General features: G+C 39.5%; 1 protein-coding gene and 1 long non-coding RNA gene across 10 annotated transcripts; one reads left to right on the top strand and one right to left on the bottom strand.

Moving 5' to 3' along the window:
• Positions 1–1,436: 1,436 nt before the first annotated feature.
• On the bottom strand, positions 1,437–5,112 carry LOC307157220 (uncharacterized protein). Of its 8 annotated transcripts, none has more exons than XR_013820903.1 (6): positions 4,881–5,077; positions 4,283–4,376; positions 4,059–4,140; positions 2,484–3,562; positions 2,201–2,300; positions 1,437–2,042 (listed from the first exon to the last, which is right to left on the bottom strand). XR_013820903.1 is itself a non-coding variant. In XM_079869064.1 (4 exons), the coding sequence occupies exons 1-4, from the start codon at positions 4,903–4,905 to the stop codon at positions 3,173–3,175; spliced, it is 591 nt and encodes a 196-aa protein (XP_079725190.1). In that variant the 5' UTR covers positions 4,906–5,077; the 3' UTR covers positions 1,437–3,172. The 8 variants fall into 8 exon arrangements, 1 of the variants encoding a protein (XP_079725190.1); XR_013820905.1 differs by having other exon boundaries at positions 2,201–2,318; XR_013820902.1 differs by lacking the exon at positions 2,201–2,300.
• Positions 5,104–20,188, top strand: LOC307157222. Of its 2 annotated transcripts, XR_013820908.1 has the most exons (7): positions 5,104–5,230; positions 6,382–6,460; positions 18,516–18,706; positions 18,774–19,066; positions 19,248–19,295; positions 19,487–19,520; positions 19,632–20,188. It is a non-coding gene; the product is annotated as an uncharacterized lncRNA (long non-coding RNA). The 2 variants fall into 2 exon arrangements; XR_013820909.1 differs by having other exon boundaries at positions 5,105–5,230; positions 18,516–19,066.
• The last annotated feature ends 772 nt before the right edge of the window (positions 20,189–20,960 follow it).

Here is a 20,960-nt window from a genome sequence, read left to right on the forward strand (position 1 = left end):
CTTCGCGACGTTTCGGTAAATAATATTACCTTCTTCAGGCTGACTTGAACTTTAAGGAAAAAACTTTTTAAGGAACAGTAGAAAAATATATACACAATATCAATAAACTATAATATGTATAGAGTACAATATATGTATATCTATATAGAGAGATATATCTTCTACAATAAGATTAACAAGGTAAATGAGGTCTTTGTTAAGACGTGGAGGAGCGAAAAGGCTGCGACCAGTTGCTGTCTGATGAGAGCATGAGATGAGAGCGCGCTTGAATGCGCGCCCCCTTATATAAGCCGTTTCTCAATACCAAGTTCGCAGAGTCTGGACTTCCGTCCTTGCGAGTTTGGACTTGCCAAGTTCGACTCAGAAGAACGAACTCTCGAGGACGGGAGGACGCGAGTCCAGTCATTCTACAAATGGAACGGCAGCGTACTTGACAGCGTCACTCAGCATGCAATAGGCCTGCATGCTTTACTTGAATTAACTTTTTTTTTTTTTCAATATATTAGTATTAAACTAATATGTACCTACTCTGACTATTTTCACTTTATATTTATAATTAAATTGAATATAATATTAAACAACTGCCTCTTTTTTTATTTGAAAAACTATTAAACATTAATATGTGGTTCAGGTAACATTACCTACTGTGATTATATTTACGTCGTTTAAAATAAAATAAAATATGTGGAAACAACTGCCTCTTTTCATTAAGAACAATCTAGCAATAAACCCACTCAGCTACAATTTAAATTAAAAAAAGCGGGAAAAACGGTTGAAAGGTGTAAACTGTAAATCAATTGTAAATCGATGTAAATCAAAAATGGAACAGCTTAGGATTGCCGTTGCAATTGCTATTCTTTATCAAGATGCTGAAGAGGAGGCTGCCGAACTGAGAAGACAAATCCGTCAAAGAAAAGCCGGGATGCAGCGGAGGATGGCGAAGAGACGTGCCATATTAGCATGTCTCTCCAGCTTTGTACGTTTCTTTCTTCATAAACTGCCCATATAATTATGTGGTCTTAGTTAGGTATATCCAAATGAAAAGTAATAATAAAAATGTATTATAATGTATCATATGGGCACCTTATATCAACAGACTACATAAAGTACTAACTCACAAAAAGTTATATGAAGTATTGAAGGAATGTCATGAGACTACATTAGATTTTTCAGTGTACCAAATAAACTGACAAGTACAATAGAGGTCTGACAGTTAGTAACATTTAAATTAACTAGCTTGCACTTCACACACCTTTTGTCTTTGTGGTGCTCAAATAAGTTGATAAGTTTATTTACCATATTTATATAGTTATGTGCACATCATATCACTGCATTAACACAAACAGGACATTTAATGTCTATAATAATCATATAGGCTACAACCGAAATTGAGTATAAACAAATACTTGAAGAAAAGAGCAAATGTTAGAGGGAAATTTAATTCTGGCAGATTTTTATTAATTTTAGACAATATCCTTAAAACAACTGAATAAATAGCCTATAGTAATAAATACATTAAATATAGTAAAAACATTTTAAAAATATAATAAATACATAATGCAACAAGTAAAAACATTCTTAATTTATATATTATCTATTTTAACAGGAACAAAGTCCCACTCGCAGGTATTCACAGATCAATGACCAGGTACCTATCCTGGTCAAGTTTTTTTCTGGAGAGGATTTAAAGCCAGCTTTCAGGCTCTCCAGGAACAGCATAAGCATGCTGGTACAGATGCTGCCCCGTCAGAAAGCCCATGGATGGAGCCATGAAATTGAAGTACTTGTTACGGTTTATTGGCTCGCCTGTGGAGCGTCCTACAGGGTCACTTCTGATAACTTCAGCATGCCACTTTCAACAGTTTGTAGGACTGTTCACAATGTTGTGGAGGAGATGATGACCATCCTCCACAAAATTATTCATTTTCCAAAAGCAGAGGAAATGGATGAGGTGGGGAGTGGCTTTGCTCGCCTTGCTGGCCATGAGGCATTCGGCTGTGCTGCTGGTGCCATCGACGGGTGCCACGTCAGGATTGTTCCTCCTGCAATGCCACAAAAAAGATGCTACATAAATAGAAAGATCTTTCCTTCCATCATTCTACAGGGCACCTGTGATGCCAAAGGCACATTTATAGATGTGTATATTGGCAATCCAGGCTCTGTACACGATGCCCTTGTGCTGCGCAGATCACCAATGTACCAGCAGGCTCTGTATCCACCAGCTGGATACTGTCTTTTGGGAGATGGTGGATACCCTTGCCTGCAGCATCCTATTGCAATCATGACCCCATACCGCCAGCCTGTCGCAAGTAAGAACACTTTATCTCACACACACACACACACACACACACGATAAACCAAATTGTTACTGTCATGAATTTGCAATACACCACACATTTTCTACATGATTTTTGATTAATAGGCCAAGTTGAAGCCAGATACAACAGGCATCATGCACAAGCACGGAACATCATCGAGCGCACCTTTGGGATGTTAAAAACTCGCTGGCGTGCAATTTTCTTGCGGGCCCTGGAGATCAGGCCACTGTTCGCCCCAAAGGTGATTGGTGCCTGTTGTATCCTCCACAACATCTGTGTGATGGGAGGTGATCTCTTGGAGGAGGAGGAAGCGGAGGAGGAGGAGAGCCAAGGACAAGAAGACAGCGAGGATGGTGAGAATGCAGCAGTGGGTGAGAGGGACCTATCAGGGAACCATCTCCGAGGACGTCTGGCTGCTCAGCTTTCTTCTCCCGAGGAACTGCCTGCATGTCTAACTGAACATGACTACATCTAGACAGTAAACCTTTCCAGATGTTGTCATGTTCATTAAAAGAGGAACATAAACAGTTAAAACATTAACTATGACATTAATTAGAAAGATAGATATGAATAAATGTGCAAGTAGATGGATATAAAGATAGATAAATTTATACGTTTTCTTAATGTTGGTATGTTCTCCATGAGATTTAACTGCATGATTGTAAATAATTGTTTACAACTATAGACATTGGATTTGATATTATTTTATATTATTGTGTTTTTGTTGTAAATATAAAGAATACACTGTTGCTACAACAATGATTTGCCAGGGTTGAAATTGAAACATTCATTTTTTATTTTTTTTTATTCAAATCATTTATATGTAATCATTTAGCATTAAATAAAACGTTAAATTAGAATTTATTAACAAGTTTTTCAAACAGAGACAGGTATGTCTCTGCTCTGGCTGTTGCTGCCCTCTCTCTCTCCTCTTCTCTCGCCACTGCTTCTCTCTCCCTCTCCTCTTCCCTCTCTGCCTGTTCTTTTAGAAACTCAAGAAGAGTCTGGCTGTCCCGACGCCTCTTTCTTGACTGCTGGCTGCTCCTGGCTTCCACAGAAGGGGTAGAAGCTGGTGTGCTGACTGAGCCACCTGTAGTGGCAGTCAGGTTTGATGCAACAACTAAGGGCAGAGTGATTGAGTGCTGCCCCTGGAGTGCAGCATCCATTGCAGTGTACCACTGCCAGGTGGCAGCAGTCACACTACCGGCCTCTACCCCTTTTCCTGTGGGTGGGTCCCTAAGCTCCTGAAATAAAGCAAAATGCTGTCATGTTCTCACCTCACGTTGTTCCACACTTTTAGACATTTTTTTTTTTTTGCTCTACACAAAGGAAGATATTCTTAAAGAATTTTTGTAACCTAACAGTTTGAGGCACCAAAAAATTACACAAGTCAGTGGTGCCCCAGAACTGTTAGGTTACAAATATTCTTCGTTTGTGTAAAGCAATAAATGAATAAATAAATAAATAAATAAATAAATAGTGTATACAGGTGTGAAACAACTTAAAACAACTTAAATTTGTGGGTGAATGACAGAATGTTCATTTTGGGGTGAACTATTCTTTTTACAGTCTCAGAGTAAACAATGTAGCAGCTAAACCTGAGTAAACTACATTTTACAAGATAAAATGTAAGGGCCAATGCATCTATGTTAGGTTTCATATATAACCGGAAAGTCTTAACACACATCTTTCTCTTTCAGTCTCTTTCAGTAACAGAAAGTAGAGAAACAGGCAGATTACCTTGTATTTGTCTTTTAGGTTGCTCCATTTTTTTTTGGCCTGTTTGGCAGTTATGGCCAAACCAGACGTGGAAACAAAATGACTATAGGCAAAACAAAACCATAAAGATTGACATGATTCCATTTCAATAACGTATTCATTTTTAAGGATGAAGACTGTGCAAATCTAGCTCCAAACCTTCAGACATACAGGGAATTATACAAGCACTCAAAATCAATACTCACTCCCATCCACTTTTGGAGGAATTGCGCCTCCCGGTGAAAAGGCTTTCGTTCGCCGCCCGCCACTCTATCAAAGCCCGAGTTTCCTCAGCAGTCCCTTGATAAAAAAATAATGCTTAATTTAAGTTAATGAAAAATAATACAATTCTAAAATAATTTGTTAGAAAATTGAAATAAAGACAAGCAAACTATTTGGTTAAAACGACAAGAGCACTGTAGAATAAGGTTTGCGTTTGATAAGGCTAGTTAGGAAACTTTTCCCTCAGGCAAAACAATTGCCCATTAACGTTAGATATACCCAAAGCACAATAGATCAAAAAATGTTTATCCACAACAGAAACAACACAGGCAGCACCATATTTTACATAACGTTATACTTTTTAGGAGGACTTGCCGAGGGTTACTTAGTTACACCAGCGCTGGATTGCCTGGATTTTTCAACTCGTAACAGTTAATGAAATCGTCTGAGCAAATTTTCAAATAGTTGCTAACCTTAAAATTCGACGGTAGCTTTTAAGTTTAAACAACATTCAGGCATCAAAACTCTTAGAACTACATTTCGTGATACAACAACAATAGTATTTTGAAATGTATTACTTACAGTTGTGAGTTTTCTCCTCCGCCATTGATGCGAACTTGGTTCGAACTGAATTCTGGGTTATGGGCCCGTATCAAGTCCGCACAAGTCACCTCTCGATGCATCCTCGGTAAAAGGGGCGGATCAAGAACACATCCGGGGATTTGAACTGGACTTGGCTAGATGTGAACTTTGAATTGGAACAGTACTAGGGCAGCGACTGATGACGTTTCACAAGTCCACAAGAACACAAGTACAGACAAGTACGCATATTGAGAAACGGCTATAGTCTAGCTCTAGAAAAAAGACTAGTTTTCAATATGTGGATTTACAGTCCTTCTCAGTGAAATAGCTTCAAAACTGGACAGCGAAAGGTAAGCAGAAGTTCATATAGTAAAGTGTATAGTTGTGTTAGTATATTTATTTCCTGATTTAAGTAAGAAATTAGTTAGTTTCGTTCGTGCGTGTGCGTCGATCCCTGATGACGTCATACCCGCTGAGAATGGTAAGAAACTATAAACCTGTTAAATATAGTCTTAGATATGAGTAAAAATTCCGTAAATGAAAATTTATGACTAAAATATAAAGTTGAAAACTTTCATAAAAAGAGTTGGGACAGAAAATGCTGTTAAGTATGTGTTTGGGATTTGTTTACACGACGACATCGTTTCGCCCGGGACGACATCGTTTTATCCACAAAGCGTTTTTAAGGTAAAATAATGCGTTTTAATTTTACCCATATGTGAATTTAATCTCAATACATCCCAAATGGTATAGGAAAAATATAAGTTGAGGCAGAAAATGCCGTTTGATATGTGTTTGGGAATTATTTCCGCGACGACATCGTTTTGTCAGGGACGACATCGTTTTGTGTTTTTAAGGTAAAATAAATTAATTTTAATATTTTCCATATGTATATATGGTCCTATTACATCCCAAAGGGTATCAGAAAAATATATAAAGATTAACTATGCATTTGCAAATTATAAAATAGGTGTATAAACATACCTATGTATATATCCATTATTTATCTTTTTCACTATCCAATATAGGTCTCTTAAATCCCAATGCTCTTCCAATAGGATAAAATATCCATAAGTGTCCATATAATGTTTGGTGCATTATTTCATAAGGTTGATCAAATAGGGACATAAGAGACAAAAGACACACTGAACGACCCCCATCTCAACCCAGGGCTATCCAAAAGCTCAGAGTCAGTGGCTCGGGCTCGGTTAGGGGAATGAAATGATCCAAGATCCAGGACCCTAAGGTCCCAGAAATGGCTATGCACTGGCCCACTTTCTGCTGACCACTAACGGTCACCCAAGGTCAAGAGGGGAACGATACCATGCTCCAACGTCCCATAACCATGTCCACTTGATGAATACGTAGATATGTATATAATAATCTCAGTGATAATAATAATAATAATGTTGACACCAATAATCCGTCTCATAACATCTGTTTTATATGTAGTGAATTGAATGACTGCTATTGTTTGTTTTTTATTACAATTTTCTTCCAGGGGTCGACCAGAGAGGGCTGTCCACGGCCGGGGTGCACCAAGGAGGGCTGTCCAGACCGGATTAAAGAGCATCTTGCAGGTTAGAAGACCCAACAAGTCAATGTATAGAAAAATAATGTAGGAACTAGATTTTCTTTAAAAAAAAAATATAAATACGCTACGGTGGCTTCTGGAGTCGTTTTTGTGAGAAAATTTTACTTCCGCATCTGAAAATGGGCGTGACGGGCGTGACGTAGCACGAGGGAGAGCGGTCGATCCAAACAACAGGGAAAAATGGATCGCAATGACGTTTCGGACACTGAGGAAATTGTTGATGGACCACAGCCATACAATTATGAGCCTGCTAGGCTGCCCAGAGAGCAGGGACAGGCCAGGATCAATGTTAGACAGAACATATTGGAACTTACAATAACAGAAACTAAGCTTTGATCAGGCGTTTGTCATGCTCATTAATATCCGCCCAGACTAACGTTACGTGATATAACTTAGCGGTTTCTCATCGAGAGACAGAGAGAGATTTATTCCTGATACATGTTTTGTTCCATAGGTGCTTGTGTGGGAAATGCGAGGCAATGTTTACAGCTGAGGAAAGTCAGTGTTGCAGGGAGGTGGATGCATACTGGGCCTTAGTGGAAAATGCCAAACTTCCATGGTTGCAGTTAGTGTTACTACAGTAAAGCCATGGTGAATGTTGCTGATCTGTGGACACTGGATAGTTCGTTCATTCATTGCACAATGTTTATTCCTGGTTTCCACGTCAGCGCTGTTTGATCCGTTAATAACGGAGAAATGTGGATATTTCTCACTAGATCTCGCAGCGATGTTATTACTTCAGTGGCGAATACAAATGCTTTATTTACTGGATCTCGCAGTTACAGTGTTGCTTGATCAGGCTCGCGCTGCACTGGTCCAAACTGATAAACAGTCCACACAAACACAATAACGAGTAGCTCAGTTTTGTTCCGCTTACATTGCGTTTGCCAGTTGATGTTGTGCTCGCGCCTACATCCGGCGGGAGAACCCGAAGATGCGTGCACTGAAGGAACCGCACCAGCTCTGAGTCTCACCCGGTTCTTACTTCGGTATCCCATGTTGAACTCCATCATATCGCCGGGACGATAATCCTCCGATCTGAAGTGAACGCTACACACGACCGCGTTTTCCGAAGCCGACGCGGAAGAGAAATCCCGTCTCTTCACCTGCACAAACCGCACCCAGGCACGAAAGATAGCACCGGCCTTTTTCTTGTTAGGAAACTGGTGGACTCGATGTCCTGACAGGCTGGAGTTTTTGCAAGCTCCACAAACACATAAATTTACCATGACGATGATAAATTGAAATACAAAAACTAGTGAAAACACACTGACTCACGACCGCTCTTACTGAATACCAGCCTACTCTGCACTGAGCTGGGCAGAGCACACACACATCTCCCTCGTGTGACGTAACATGAGGCGATGTTGAAAAAAAGCGGTTTGTACGAGCAGTCAAAGAAACGCTCACTTTATCTACTAAATTGGTGTCCTTATGTCATTTTAAAACTTTTTAAATCCTGCATTATCTTTTCATATGGTATTTTCATACACGGTTATATATTCATTTAGATTTTTTTTTTACCTGCAAGATGCTCTTTAACAGGTGAGTGGGGTAGGTTTTAGTGTAGTAGGTGATATTGGGGTTATGAAAAATAGGGCTTTATGTGACCGGTGTAGACTATGAGGGGTTATTGACGGTAGGTGTTAGGGATGAGGTGTGGGTGGCCGTTCAAAGAGGAGTTTTTGGACCAAACCACCATCCCGAAAATAAGGGACGAGCGTTGGGGAGAAAAATTCAAGCCTCATTGAGGCCTCTCGGATAGGTCGTGTCCAATCGTTTGATCCAAACGCTCTCGGCCCTGAGTCTCTCCTTTAGAGACCACGCCGGGTTTGACTGGAGACCGGTGACCTTGAATGCAGACAGACCGTGGGTCAGGAAGTGCTGAACTAGGTGTCGTCGCCTATCAGTTTTGTGCACAATGTTGTGTGTGCATGTTGATAGGCTCGGACCCTCAGCTCGTTTTTCGTCTGACCCACGTACCGTCTGCGGCATCTTGTGCAAAAGGCCAGATAAATGCAATTAATGGCCTCGTGGGTCAGAGGTCGGGGGATTTTAAAGATCTTTCTGTTAAATCTGCTCATTACCCACTTTTTTTGGACAAAGTACTTACAGCGACCGACGAGGCCAATAGGGGCCGGTGTGCGTAGCTTGCTGTATACAAGCGTGTCGTGTAAGTTCTTATTACGCTTGTGTGCCGCAATGGGCCTGTGATGCTTTAGGAAGTTAGTTTGTTCAAGGAACTTCGAGAAGTTTTCTTTAATGGCCAAATTAAGAGTGACGCATTGTCTAGAGTAGAGGGCGGTGAGTGGAATAATTTTATCCCTAATTTGCGTTTCTGCTCTGGGTGGATTTTTTGGTTTGTCAAATGTTTTCAAAATCTTTCTCAGGAATGATCTGCCGTAACCACGTCCGCGGAGGGCCCGGAAAAGGATGTTCGTGGCTTCCTCGAAGGACGATGGCTGCGAGCAGATTCTTTTGAATCTGAGGAGCTGTGACTTGATGATTCCTTTGATTCAGATTCAGATATCTTTATTAGTCCCCAAGGGGCAGTTCAGTTCTACAGCCAACCCATCCAATAAGGGTTAAGTTAAAATTATTAGCACACAATAAATATTAGAAGTTAAAAATGTATACAAAACGATCACACCTGACACACACATACAGCACAACACACACATTCACCTGCCAGTGACAGAACAAAGCAGTGGAATACAAGAGCCATTTTGTGTAGTTATGAGTTATCATATAAAAATCTTATAGCAGAGGGAATGAATGAGTTTGCTTAGCGATTCGTTTTCCGCATTGGCACATAATACCGCCGACCTGACTGCATGAGATCAAATCCATCCCTGAGCACATGATCTGGTTGGCACAGTATTCTGTCTGCTTTTTGGACCACTTTTTTTTCCAGAGAGAACAGAGATCATTTAATTCTCTCTGAATTTCAATTGTGAGTCAAATACTGTGCCCAAATACTTGTATGTTTGTACCACCTGAACACCTTCACTGTGTATTACACTCGGTTTTGGTTCGTCACTAACCTTCCTAAAATCTCTAATCAGTTCTTTAGTCTTTGTCACATTAAGTCAAGGAGACTGTCGTCGCACCATCGAGCAAACTCCTCAAGGGCACTGCTATGATCAGGTTGGTTGCCCTGTAGAAGGGACAACAGGGCTGTGTCATCTGAAAACTTCACTAAGTGGCTGTTCTCCCAAGATGACCTGCAGTTGTCAGTGTATAATATGAAAAGCAGGGGGGAGAGCACACAGCCCTGAGGAGAGCCTGTGTTTGATACGATAACAGATGGCATATTTCCATTTGCATAGACCTGCTGCCTTCTGTTTGTTAAAAAGTTTAAGATGAGTAATAGGATCTGCTCAGGTAACTTAAAATATGAGGCTAATCGTTCAATCAGAATGTGAGGCTGCATTTTATTAAAAGCTGAACTAAAGTCAGCAAATAAAATTCTTACATGTGATGCAGGTTTCTCAAGATGTTTGTACACGTGTTTTATAAGAATAAAAAGCTTTGCATCCTCTACACCAGGTGTCACCAACCCTGCTCCTGGAGGGCTACAGTCCTGCAGATTTCAGCTCCAACCACAATCAAACACACCTGGACCAGCTAATCAAGCTGTTCAGGGTTGCTTGATAATTACAGGCAGGTGTGTTGGAACAGGGTTGGACCTAAAGTCTGCAGGACAGTAGCCCTCCAGGAGCAGGGTTGGTGACACCTGCTCTACACCCTTGCCCGCTTGTTATGCGAACTGTAGTGGATCTAATTTGTCTACAGTTAGGGGGATGATTGTGTCCTTCAAGATCTTTTCAAAACATTTCATGACCAGGGAAGTTAATGCAATTGGTCTAAATTAATTGAGGTCTTCTGGAAATTTAGTTTTTGGGATGGGTATTACTGTTGATGTTTTCCATAGATCAGGTATATCCCCACTATCAGCACATTTCTGAAAGATAACTGTAAAAGCCTCACTGAGCTGCTCGGCACAATAATGGAGTGTACGCCCACAGATGGCGTCAGGACCGGCAGCCTTACCTATTTTTGTACTTTTAAGTAGTGTTGTGACTTTTCCCTGTTGTATTTTTATCCCTCTCTGAGGCTTCCACGTCTCTCTCAATGTGACTAGACTATCTGAGAAGGACCTTTCGAACCTGCAGAAAAATGTACTAAAAATATCTGGCAAATCGCCGTCATCTATACCATTCAATTTTATTGGTTGCCCTGTTCTACACACTGGCTGATTAATGGCTGCCATGGTTTTAATGCCTTGCCAGGCTGCCTTTAGATCCCCACTATTATATTGATTTTCAATTTTATTCTTGTATTGGCTTTTTGCTTTCCTTATTTCATTTTTTACTTCTCTTGAGACAGCTTTTTTGTCTACCAGGTCCCCTAAGTAGAATGTCTTTTTTTTTCCTGTTGATAACACTTTTCAGTTCCTTCGTTACCCAAGGCTTATTATTAGGATAAATGACCACTTTTTTAGATGGAATAATCATATCAACACAATATTTGACATAGGCAGACACTGTTTCCGTGAGTTCATTAATATCATTACAAGTGTCATAAAAACAAGTCCAATCAGTGCATTCCAGACACCCCTGTAGAGAGGAAATGCTGTCTTCTGTCCAAAGTTTTATGTTTTTTTCCTCACGCTCAAGGCGTCTGAACGCGGGCTTATACACAGGCATCAAATAAATACTGTTGTGGTAGGAGGCACCAAGTGGCGGCATAGCCATGGATCTATAGGCTCCATTTACTGAGCCATAACATAGATCTGAAGTGGTGTTCTTCTGCGTTGTAGAACAAGTCATATGGGTAGTTGACAAATGGCCAAGAAAAAGTACTTTTTTTGGAAAACATAACTTTTTAAGAAAAAATACATATATTTATGGAGTATGAAAACTGCAGTTTCAGAAAATAGTAGTGGTCACTCATTTTGTCAATGACTTCACATATTTTTTTCACGTTTTCACTCAACAGTACTGTAAATGTGTCCTATGGTGTGACATTTAAAAAGTACTAAGAAATTATATTAAATAACATAAAACTAAAAAATACTTGAGACAGAATTGTTCACATTATTAAAACATTATTTTCTTAAAGTGATATTTATTTTACATGAAAGTACTAATTAGAATCATTTTCACCATGGATAGATGAACCTGATCAACTTTTCCCTACGAATGTCAATAAAACTTTTTCGCCAACCTTACAAAACTGTTTGAAATTGTACCTATTTAAGAGGAGATATTATTGTAACTCCCCTAATGCCAAACCTGACTCTTTTTTTAAAGATATTTTAAAATAAGTATATTTTTCTGTTGTTTTATGTTTGTCACACCATAGGACAAAACGTCACACTAAAGGACAAAGATAGTCATTGCATAAAAAGAGTCAGAATATATAGTGTTTATTGTAACAATAATAAAGGAGGACATTTGTTTTTTTGTTGAAACTTTATACATTCGTTTTAAAAGCTTCTTAAGGAGGTCTTGTCCTATGGTGTGACATATGTGTCCTATGGTGTGACGGGCCAAAGCGTCACACCAAAGGACATTTCCTGTGACATTTTCTGTCACACCAAAGGACATTTGAGCTTTTGTGGCAGTTAATAACCATGCTAATACTAGCTGAACTGTCATTAGCAATTGGCATGATACATTTGCATAATATTACATAGTCCTGCTGTTAAAAATAAAAAAAAAATATTAAAAAATGTAATTTAGGGGTGTCACACTAAAGGACAAAAAATCTTAACAACTTCAGTGGTCTGAAACCATAGTTAAATATTTGAACAATTCTGAGAGAAATACTTGCCATGTGCACTGCTCATGGGCTTCATAGGGGTCTTCAGTCACATGACCTTGAATGGGGTCTTTCAACTAAATTTAGTTGTCCATGATATTGCCCAACTTAATATCAGGTTATTGCATAACACCAAAGGACATTTTTTTCTGTGACAAACTTTATTAAATTCCTTCATTTTTAGAAATGTATGTATAGGAAAAGTGATGGCCACTTAGTGAAATAGACACTTGCACAATTATGCCAGGAGTGTTCATTAAGATGTTTAAACATTATTTTCTTTATTTATAAAAGTTAATATTTATGAAATAATGTTGTCTACCGTCACACCATAGGACGATTTTGAGATTTGGCTCAAAGTTGTTAAAAAATAAAAAATAACTCAGGTATTCAAACAACAAATTCATGTAAAACAAGAAAATGTTTAACCATTTATAGTATTCTAAATGATGAAAATGTGAAATAAATTATTTTTTATCTTCTGTGACGGTGAAAAAGCCATGTCACGTCAACTACCCATATACTGTTCATATGATCTTAAGGTCTTGTCTAAAGTAAAGTGGTTAAAATCTCCTATAAGAAACAAATAGAGTCCAGTCTGTGAGTGACATCAGCGATCACTTGCGCTGCAATTGAAGCATTGGCTCGCGGATGAATATACACAAGCGTATAGAACAGCTGTTGGAACTCTCGAGGTTAATAGAACGGCCGGAGAGACACAGCCAACAATTCAATATCCGAAGTGCATATTCTTTCTCTCACTACCACAGTGTTACAGTACCTTTTATTTACGTAGAGGCACACTCCTCCTCCCCGACTTTTCCCAGGTGTCATCGGGTCTCGGTCCAAGCGAATTGGGCTACCAAACCCACTCATAATCAGGTCCTCGTCCCGGTCTGACTCCCTTAGCCATGTTTCCGAGAAGGCGAGAAGACAAGTGTCTCTTATACCGCGTTTGCACTTGATCCAAGCTTCCAGCTCGTCTGTCTTGTGTCTTAATGACTGCACGTTTGACAACAGGATTGTGGGGAGTGGGGCTAGCCTACGGCCGTTGTCGAGCCTGAGGTGTTTAAGTCTCCGATATAGGCCTCCTCTTCTCCCTCTTTTCCGATGTTTGCTCCGTGCAGGCAATCTACACAACTCCACCGGAATATCTGGTATAATACCGGCAGACGCTGTTCGTAGGGAGATCAGAAACTCCCGGCTGTGGATGGTTTTCCCCAGTACTCCATACTCCGAACCATAACAGGTGGAGAGTTCAAGCAGTAGGGTGGTTGACGTGAACTCAAATCCAAAGTGGAAAAAAAAATATTTCTAAAATGTATGTCAAATGTCTTATAATTATATTGCTTAATATGTGAATAACTCAAAACTGAAAGTGTCCCTTTCTAATTCCTTATTTATTTTGCATTTTATTAACTTTTTTGTGTGGTAGTCCCAGATATTGTCCACCGGTGTGACAACATTTTTTATGTTAATATTTAATTCAGAGATTGTGTGACAGATAAGACAAATATGCACAATCCTTATCAATTTGTCCTAATTACATTCCCACATCAAAAGTAACCAATAAAAATTCACAATCATGTTATTATCCCACTATAAGATGTACACATAGGGACTTTACCCAAACGTCTGGATTATTTTCATTATAATTAGTATAAAACCTAATGAAGCTTCATTCCATCCTTATATGTGCATAGTGATGATATCATTATTATACTATTCAACACCTTTTACATAAATTTGTGCATTTAAATGCCTTTTCCACTTATAATTCAGTTTGTCACACCACAGGACATTTCGTCACACCATTGGACTACAAAAAGTACCTGTATGCCCCTGTTTGTACAAAGTCACATTTATTATTTCTTGTTCAAATAATTTTAAAAATTCATTAAAATAAAGTTTCAACTTCAAGTTCAAATGTGTTTTGTACAATAAAGTCAGAAGAAAGAAGAAGAAACCAACATTCCCATAAAAAAGACCTGGGAGCCATCGTAACATTTAGCAACATAACATGAACATGTAAACAAAATTGACCTGGCTTATTACTTTTCTTGCTCAAATTTATTTGAAAATTCACTAAAATAAAAAGGTAAGTTTTAAGTTAAAAGTTATACGGGATAAAAAGTTAAAACTACTGTTCTCTGTATTTAATTCAGTCATATTTTTAGTACAACTCAAGTAAAATCATTTTTTGAACAGCCATAGGGCCACCTTGTCATATTTCATAACCATAAATGGAATTGACCTAAATAAAACAGCAAAACATCCTGTGGTTCTTAAAAATAATTCATAGTAAATTGATTATTTTCTTTAGGAACTGTGCTGTACAACAGAGTACACCATGAAATAAAAAAAAATAAGAAAAACAGTGGTGTTTGAGTTTAAGGACTCATCCGCCTTTCACACCTCATTGAACAGCAGCCAGTCATATTTGGTGAGCTGGGCTGCACACTGGTGGGGCTCTGGCTCAGAGATGACAATAGGTGCATTTCCATTACAGATTTGCGCAAAACTTTTGCGTTTTTTTTTTTTTAAATATCTATAAAAAACTATTGCGAAATGACGCCGTTTCCATTAACCGATTTTATGCGACTACAGCGTCATTTTTTCCTCTCACGATAAGTCATTCCAAAAATCATGGCAACGGACGTTGGTAGGTTTACATACACTCACCTAAAGGATTAGTAGGAACACCTGTTCAATTTCTCATTAATGCAATTATCTAATCAACCAATCACATGGCAGTTGCTTCAATGCATTTAGGGGTGTGGTCCTGGTCAAGGCAATCTCCTGAACTCCAAACTGAATGTCAGAATGGGAAAGAAAGGTGATTTAAGCAATTTTGAGCGTGGCATGGTTTTTGGTGCCAGACGGGCCGGTCTGAGTATTTCACAATCTGCTCAGTTACTGGGATTTTCACGCACAACCATTTCTAGGGTTTACAAAGAATGGTGTGAAAAGGGAAAAACATCCAGTATGCGTCAGTCCTGTGGGCGAAAATGCCTTGTTGATGCTAGAGGTCAGAGGAGAATGGGCCGACTGATTCAAGCTGATAGAAGAGCAACTTTGACTGAAATAACCACTCGTTACAACCGAGGTATGCAGCAAAGCATTTGTGAAGCCACAACACGCACAACCTTGAGGCGGATGGGCTACAACAGCAGAAGACCCCACCGGGTACCACTCATCTCCACTACAAATAGGAAAAAGAGGCTACAATTTGCACGAGCTCACCAAAATGGGACAGTTGAAGACTGGAAAAATGTTGCCTGGTCTGATGAGTCTCGATTTCTGTTGAGATATTCAGATGGTAGAGTCAGAATTTGGCGTAAACAGAATGAGAACATGGATCCATCATGCCTTGTTACCACTGTGCAGGCTGGTGGTGGTGGTGTAATGGTGTGGGGGATGTTTTCTTGGCACACTTTAGGCCCCTTAGTGCCAATTGGGCATCGTTTAAATGCCACGGCCTACCTGAGCATTGTTTCTGACCATGTCCATCCCTTTATGACCACCATGTACCCATCCTCTGATGGCTACTTCCAGCAGGATAATGCACCATGTCACAAAGCTCGAATCATTTCAAATTGGCTTCTTGAACATGACAATGAGTTCACTGTACTAAAATGGCCCCCACAGTCACCAGATCTCAACCCAATAGAGCATCTTTGGGATGTGGTGGATCGGGAGCTTCGTGCCCTGGATGTGCATCCCACAAATCTCCATCAACTGCAAGATGCTCTTCTATCAATATGGGCCAACATTTCTAAAGAATGCTTTCAGCACCTTGTTGAATCAATGCCACGTAGAATTAAGGCAGTTCTGAAGGCGAAAGGGGGTCAAACACAGTATTAGTATGGTGTTCCTAATAATCCTTTAGGTGAGTGTATATCACATTAGGCTTGTTATCCAAGCATTAATGGCAAGGAAAAACCCTTAGGCTACTTACAGCACATATGAGGAGTTTCTGGGTGTTTCTCCCTCATATCTGCTTCGAGGTCTTGATTGTGGCATTTATTTGAGGTTTAGAATCCAGTATTCCTGTAATTATTTTGTCTTTTATGAATTTAATAAAGAACTTTGTCTCGTATTCTGTCCAAACACACCGCGACTTCTAAGTCAGGTGACTGTAAATGCGCAAAAACTGTTTCCATTGCAGTTTTGCGAAATATTCCTTTTTAAAATTGCCTGAAAAACCTCCTCATGCGAGCGTAAAAACTTTTTTTCGATAAATGGGAGTTTTTGCGAAATTGACGTGTTTCCATTGAGCGTATTTCCAATTCGCAATTTCAATTTGCGCAATTTGAAGGGTAATGGACAAGTTGGTCCTTGCTGTACATAATGCAGTCTCGCCTAGCTGTGTGCAGACTGTTAACAATTGTTTTTAATTAGTAGGCTATTTAAACATTCTCTATGATAAAAAATGTTTGTAAAAAATATTTTAATAACACTGTTTTGGCGGTTATAGAGTTCTAATGACGGTGTTCAACTATAACCGTCAGTCTCACGGTTATATACTAACCGTCACACCTCTATCAAGGGGTACAAAATCATCACTCTCTCCCTCCTAACCTCCCCCAACCTCCCTCCATCTCACCCCCCCCCCACCTCCCTCCCTATCAATCTCCCCCTTCAAACTTCCCTCCTTTCTTACCTCCCTTACTCCTAACTTCCTCCCGCCTCCCAACCTCCCTGCTTCCTATCCCCTTCATAACTTCCCTCCCAACCTTTAGTAGCTAATTGTAGTAGTGATGTTTGCATTTTCTTTTTTTCAAGTTTTGCCTTTTTCCTAACCTTCCTAAAGCTGTCAATCATCTCACGTGAACCAACCAGACCATAAGGCTGTTCTAATGCAATGATGCTGTCTGTGTATAGTTTCTCATTCTGAGCTACAAACACTACTAAACACATCTCTTCATCTGATTCAAGAAGCTAATAATGCAGGATTCAATTATATCTGGTTTGTGTGTGTGATTTCTGTCCGATTTTGGTTATTTTATAGGAACAAAGAATGTTTATGTCCACTGGTGTGACAGCCATTTCCACCAGTGTGACGCTGATTTCATGTCACACTATAGGACAGTGCTGTCACACCAGTGGACATTTTCAAGATCAAGGCCAGTTTGCGGCCTAGCTATATGAGAGACAGTCTTCAATCCTGACTAACAATGTTAAGGTTTACATTATTTTCAATAGTCAATCAATATAAATTGATGAAAATTTTCAGATCAATACTTAGATTATGTCACACCAAAGGACTGCATAATGGATCCCATTTCCAACAGTGCACGGAAATAGCAAAATTATGAAAATATTTGAAACAGAACTCACCTTGTGGGCAGTTCATGTACTCCAGTGAGGTCTACTGTACTTCCTGGATGAAGAAGGGCCCCTCTCAGTAATAGGGTGCCCAAATTAATGCCCGTTTTATATCTACAGAATGGCGTCACACCAGGTGGACACCAGTTTTGCGGACAAAATGTAACGTGTCACAATTATTCTAAATGGGGACCTTATGACTTATAACCTTTAGTGTCATTAAGTTAACACTGCTATAACATCTATTCAAGTATTTTAATGTATTTAGACTTATTTTTCATTTAATTACAGTAGTTTTAAGATAAGCAACGCTACCCCGGACAGTCACGCCAGTGGACAAATGTCATGTTTAAAACTAAATATTTACATATTTGAATTATAATACTCATTAATTACAGATGTATTAGTTCTGGAAGATTATACTGTATATAACAACAGATATTTTAATGAAATATTATACATTTTTATTTATATTTGTCACCATGAACACAAAAATGTAGCGTCACGTCAACCACCCAGTAGCGTTATCACAATAGATATTGCGAACAGTTGATCGAAAGTCTTTAGAAGCCGCATCTCTGGATCACTGACACTTCCACTCACGCATAAACATTAACGTCCACAATAAACACTCAATAAAACTCAATAAAGCGAGTAAAACAAACAATGGATGGGTAAGCTGCTGGGTCGCACACGCACTGGAGCGCCCCCTTTGAAGGCATGTTTTGGGTGAAAACTGTTTATGTGAAGTAGTGAATGCGTATCTGTGTCTTTGAAGTAAACCTTGAAATCTAACTGTCCTGTTCTTTCAAAGTTGGGTCCCTTGTATGAGACCATATGCAAAAAGTTGACCTCTGACCTGTCCATAGTGTATTTGACCTTTATAGATGCCTGATGTGAGTTTAGGTGAGGAACTCATCCTCCGAATGGGTCCAGACACCCCAGATGTCATCCAAGAACCTGAAGTATGCGAAAGGTTTTCTGGCAGAAGCTGCAAGGGCCGTTTGCTCCCAGTCTGCCATGAAAATGTTCGCATACGAGGGGGCGAACTTCTTCCCCATGGCTGCCCCCTTCACCTGTAAGTAGAATTTTGAATCAAACTCAAAGTCGTTTTTTGTCAAATTGATCTCTAATAATTTCAACAGGTGCTCGTCCGGTCTCCGGGGATCCGGGTATTTGGACATAGACGTTCTCACCGCTTTTAGGCCGGTTGGGGTATCAATATTAGTGTATAAACTGTCTATGTCGATCGTGAATAAAAATGAATTTTCTGGAATTTTGAGTTTGCTGGTTTTCGAGATGAAATCGTTTGTGTCTTTCAGGTAACTTGGATGTCTGGTGGAGAGAGGATTGAGGAAGTGCTCCAAGTACTCGGCCGTGAAGTACGTCTCGCTGTTGCAGTCGGACACGATGGGTCTGCCCGGTGGGACCTCCAAAGGTACGCTCCACTTTTCTGGCTCTTTATGTATTTTGGGCATCAGGTAAAATCTTCTGGCCCGGGGTGGCCCTTCACCCGTGAGGTACTCTTTCTGTTTTGCACTGATGATTTTCTTGGAACACATATCCTCTAATATTTCCTCTACTTCCTTGATCGTGTCGGTGTAAATGGGACCCTCAAGAGGACGATAATGTTCCGCGACAGAAAGTTGTCTCCGTCCCTCCCTGAGGTATTGTGCTCTGTCTAAAATAACCGTGGCATTACCTTTATCGGCTGGCTTGATTACCATCTCAGTATTGTGATATAATTCTTTAATGGCTTTTCTTTCGCCCGGGGGCAAATTGGGAGTCGCACCCAAACCCCAGTGTAATTTTTTGAAGGCAAAATTGTCAGCTCTGATGATTTTTTCAATTTCTTTAGGCAAGCTAGACAACGTGGGCTCCCAGTCAGAGGGGTGAGTGAACGGTACTTTGTTTTTTGGCTTTTCTTGCCCTCAAAAAATGTTTCTAGCTTGAGTCTGCGGTGGTATGCCTGCATGTCTGCTAACAACTCTTTTTTTCTGCAGCTCGATGGGGTGGAGACGTAGGAGAGGCCCCTTTTAAGGACTGAGGTTTGGTCGTCCGTTAGCACAAAAGACTTCGACAGGTTGATAATAAGCTTGTGAGAGCCCCATTTCGGGTTATCAGGGTCTATAAGTTTAAATGCGAAGCCCAATGTGTAAGGAGAGCTTTTTCCGTGGCAGGTCTCCAATGGAGGCCGTCTTTATCCACATGAAAATGTGTGGATGCCAGCAGAGGGATACAGTTCAGGTTCTTTTTAATGAAACCGTTCATGTGCTCGATCATGTCCTGCTCTGCCTGTGGCAACACTCTCGAGAAGTTAATTAAGGGGACTATTATTTCTGTCTGTGGTAGGACCCTTTTCGCCGTTTTGTAGGTCTTCTGGATTTCCGATATTGCTGTCATTCTGTATCTCTGTTTGCGATTGTTGATGCCAAATGACAGGATGACTTTGACACCTGCTCAGTGAGCCTCAATCTACCGATGTGCTCAACATTTAATGATTTTTCTGAAGGCATGGCATTAGCCATAGCTTGTGCCAAGACATTTGGCATTGCTTAAATCACACTTTCTCTCTTTTTATATATATATATATATATATATATATATATATATATATATATATATATATATATATATATATATATATATATATATACACCTTTGGGGCATTTTGTCGTTGTGAGTTTTCTTTGCTTCAGTGTTTTCTGGGAATAATATATATTATGAAAACCTTCTGGAATGTTTCTATATATATTCATACAAAGTGAAACTGTTGTGATCTGTAAATGCAGTTTAAAATATGTATAAAATGTTGCCCTTAAGACCTATTTATGCATCTCTGTGTGGTTTTTGTATTGTTTTGTGAGGTGAATAAAAACAGTCATTTGTTAGTAAGTGTTATGTTATGCTGAGAATAAGGGTTTCTGTTTTGGGGGTCACCTGTGAATGAATTGTAGAGCACCTCCTAGTGGTCCAATTACTGGATATTTCAGGGGGAAAAAATCTACTACAATATTCATTATTGTGACTGAAAATGTTATAACATAATCAAACAATAAAAATACTTTTCTAACAAATGTAACAAGTAGAAAAAAACTTTTTTTTGTTGATAGTTAAAGGGATACTCCAGGATTTAGCATTAAGCTTTGTATTATTAGAAAACCTGTAGACCTCCCTCATGTCCCCCTGAGACGAGAGACTCCTGAAATTAAGTCTGGGTTACATTACACTCTTAAGGGTATCAATATCATAAAGTAGACATGTAGGCCGGCTGTGTATTTGAAATGTCAGTTTGTCTGATATAAATGGTCAGCATATTTTATGTAGCCTAC

The sequence above is a fragment of the Squalius cephalus genome, assembly GCF_949319135.1.
Source record: "Squalius cephalus genome assembly, chromosome: 4".
Taxonomy (NCBI): Eukaryota; Metazoa; Chordata; class Actinopteri; order Cypriniformes; family Leuciscidae; genus Squalius; species Squalius cephalus.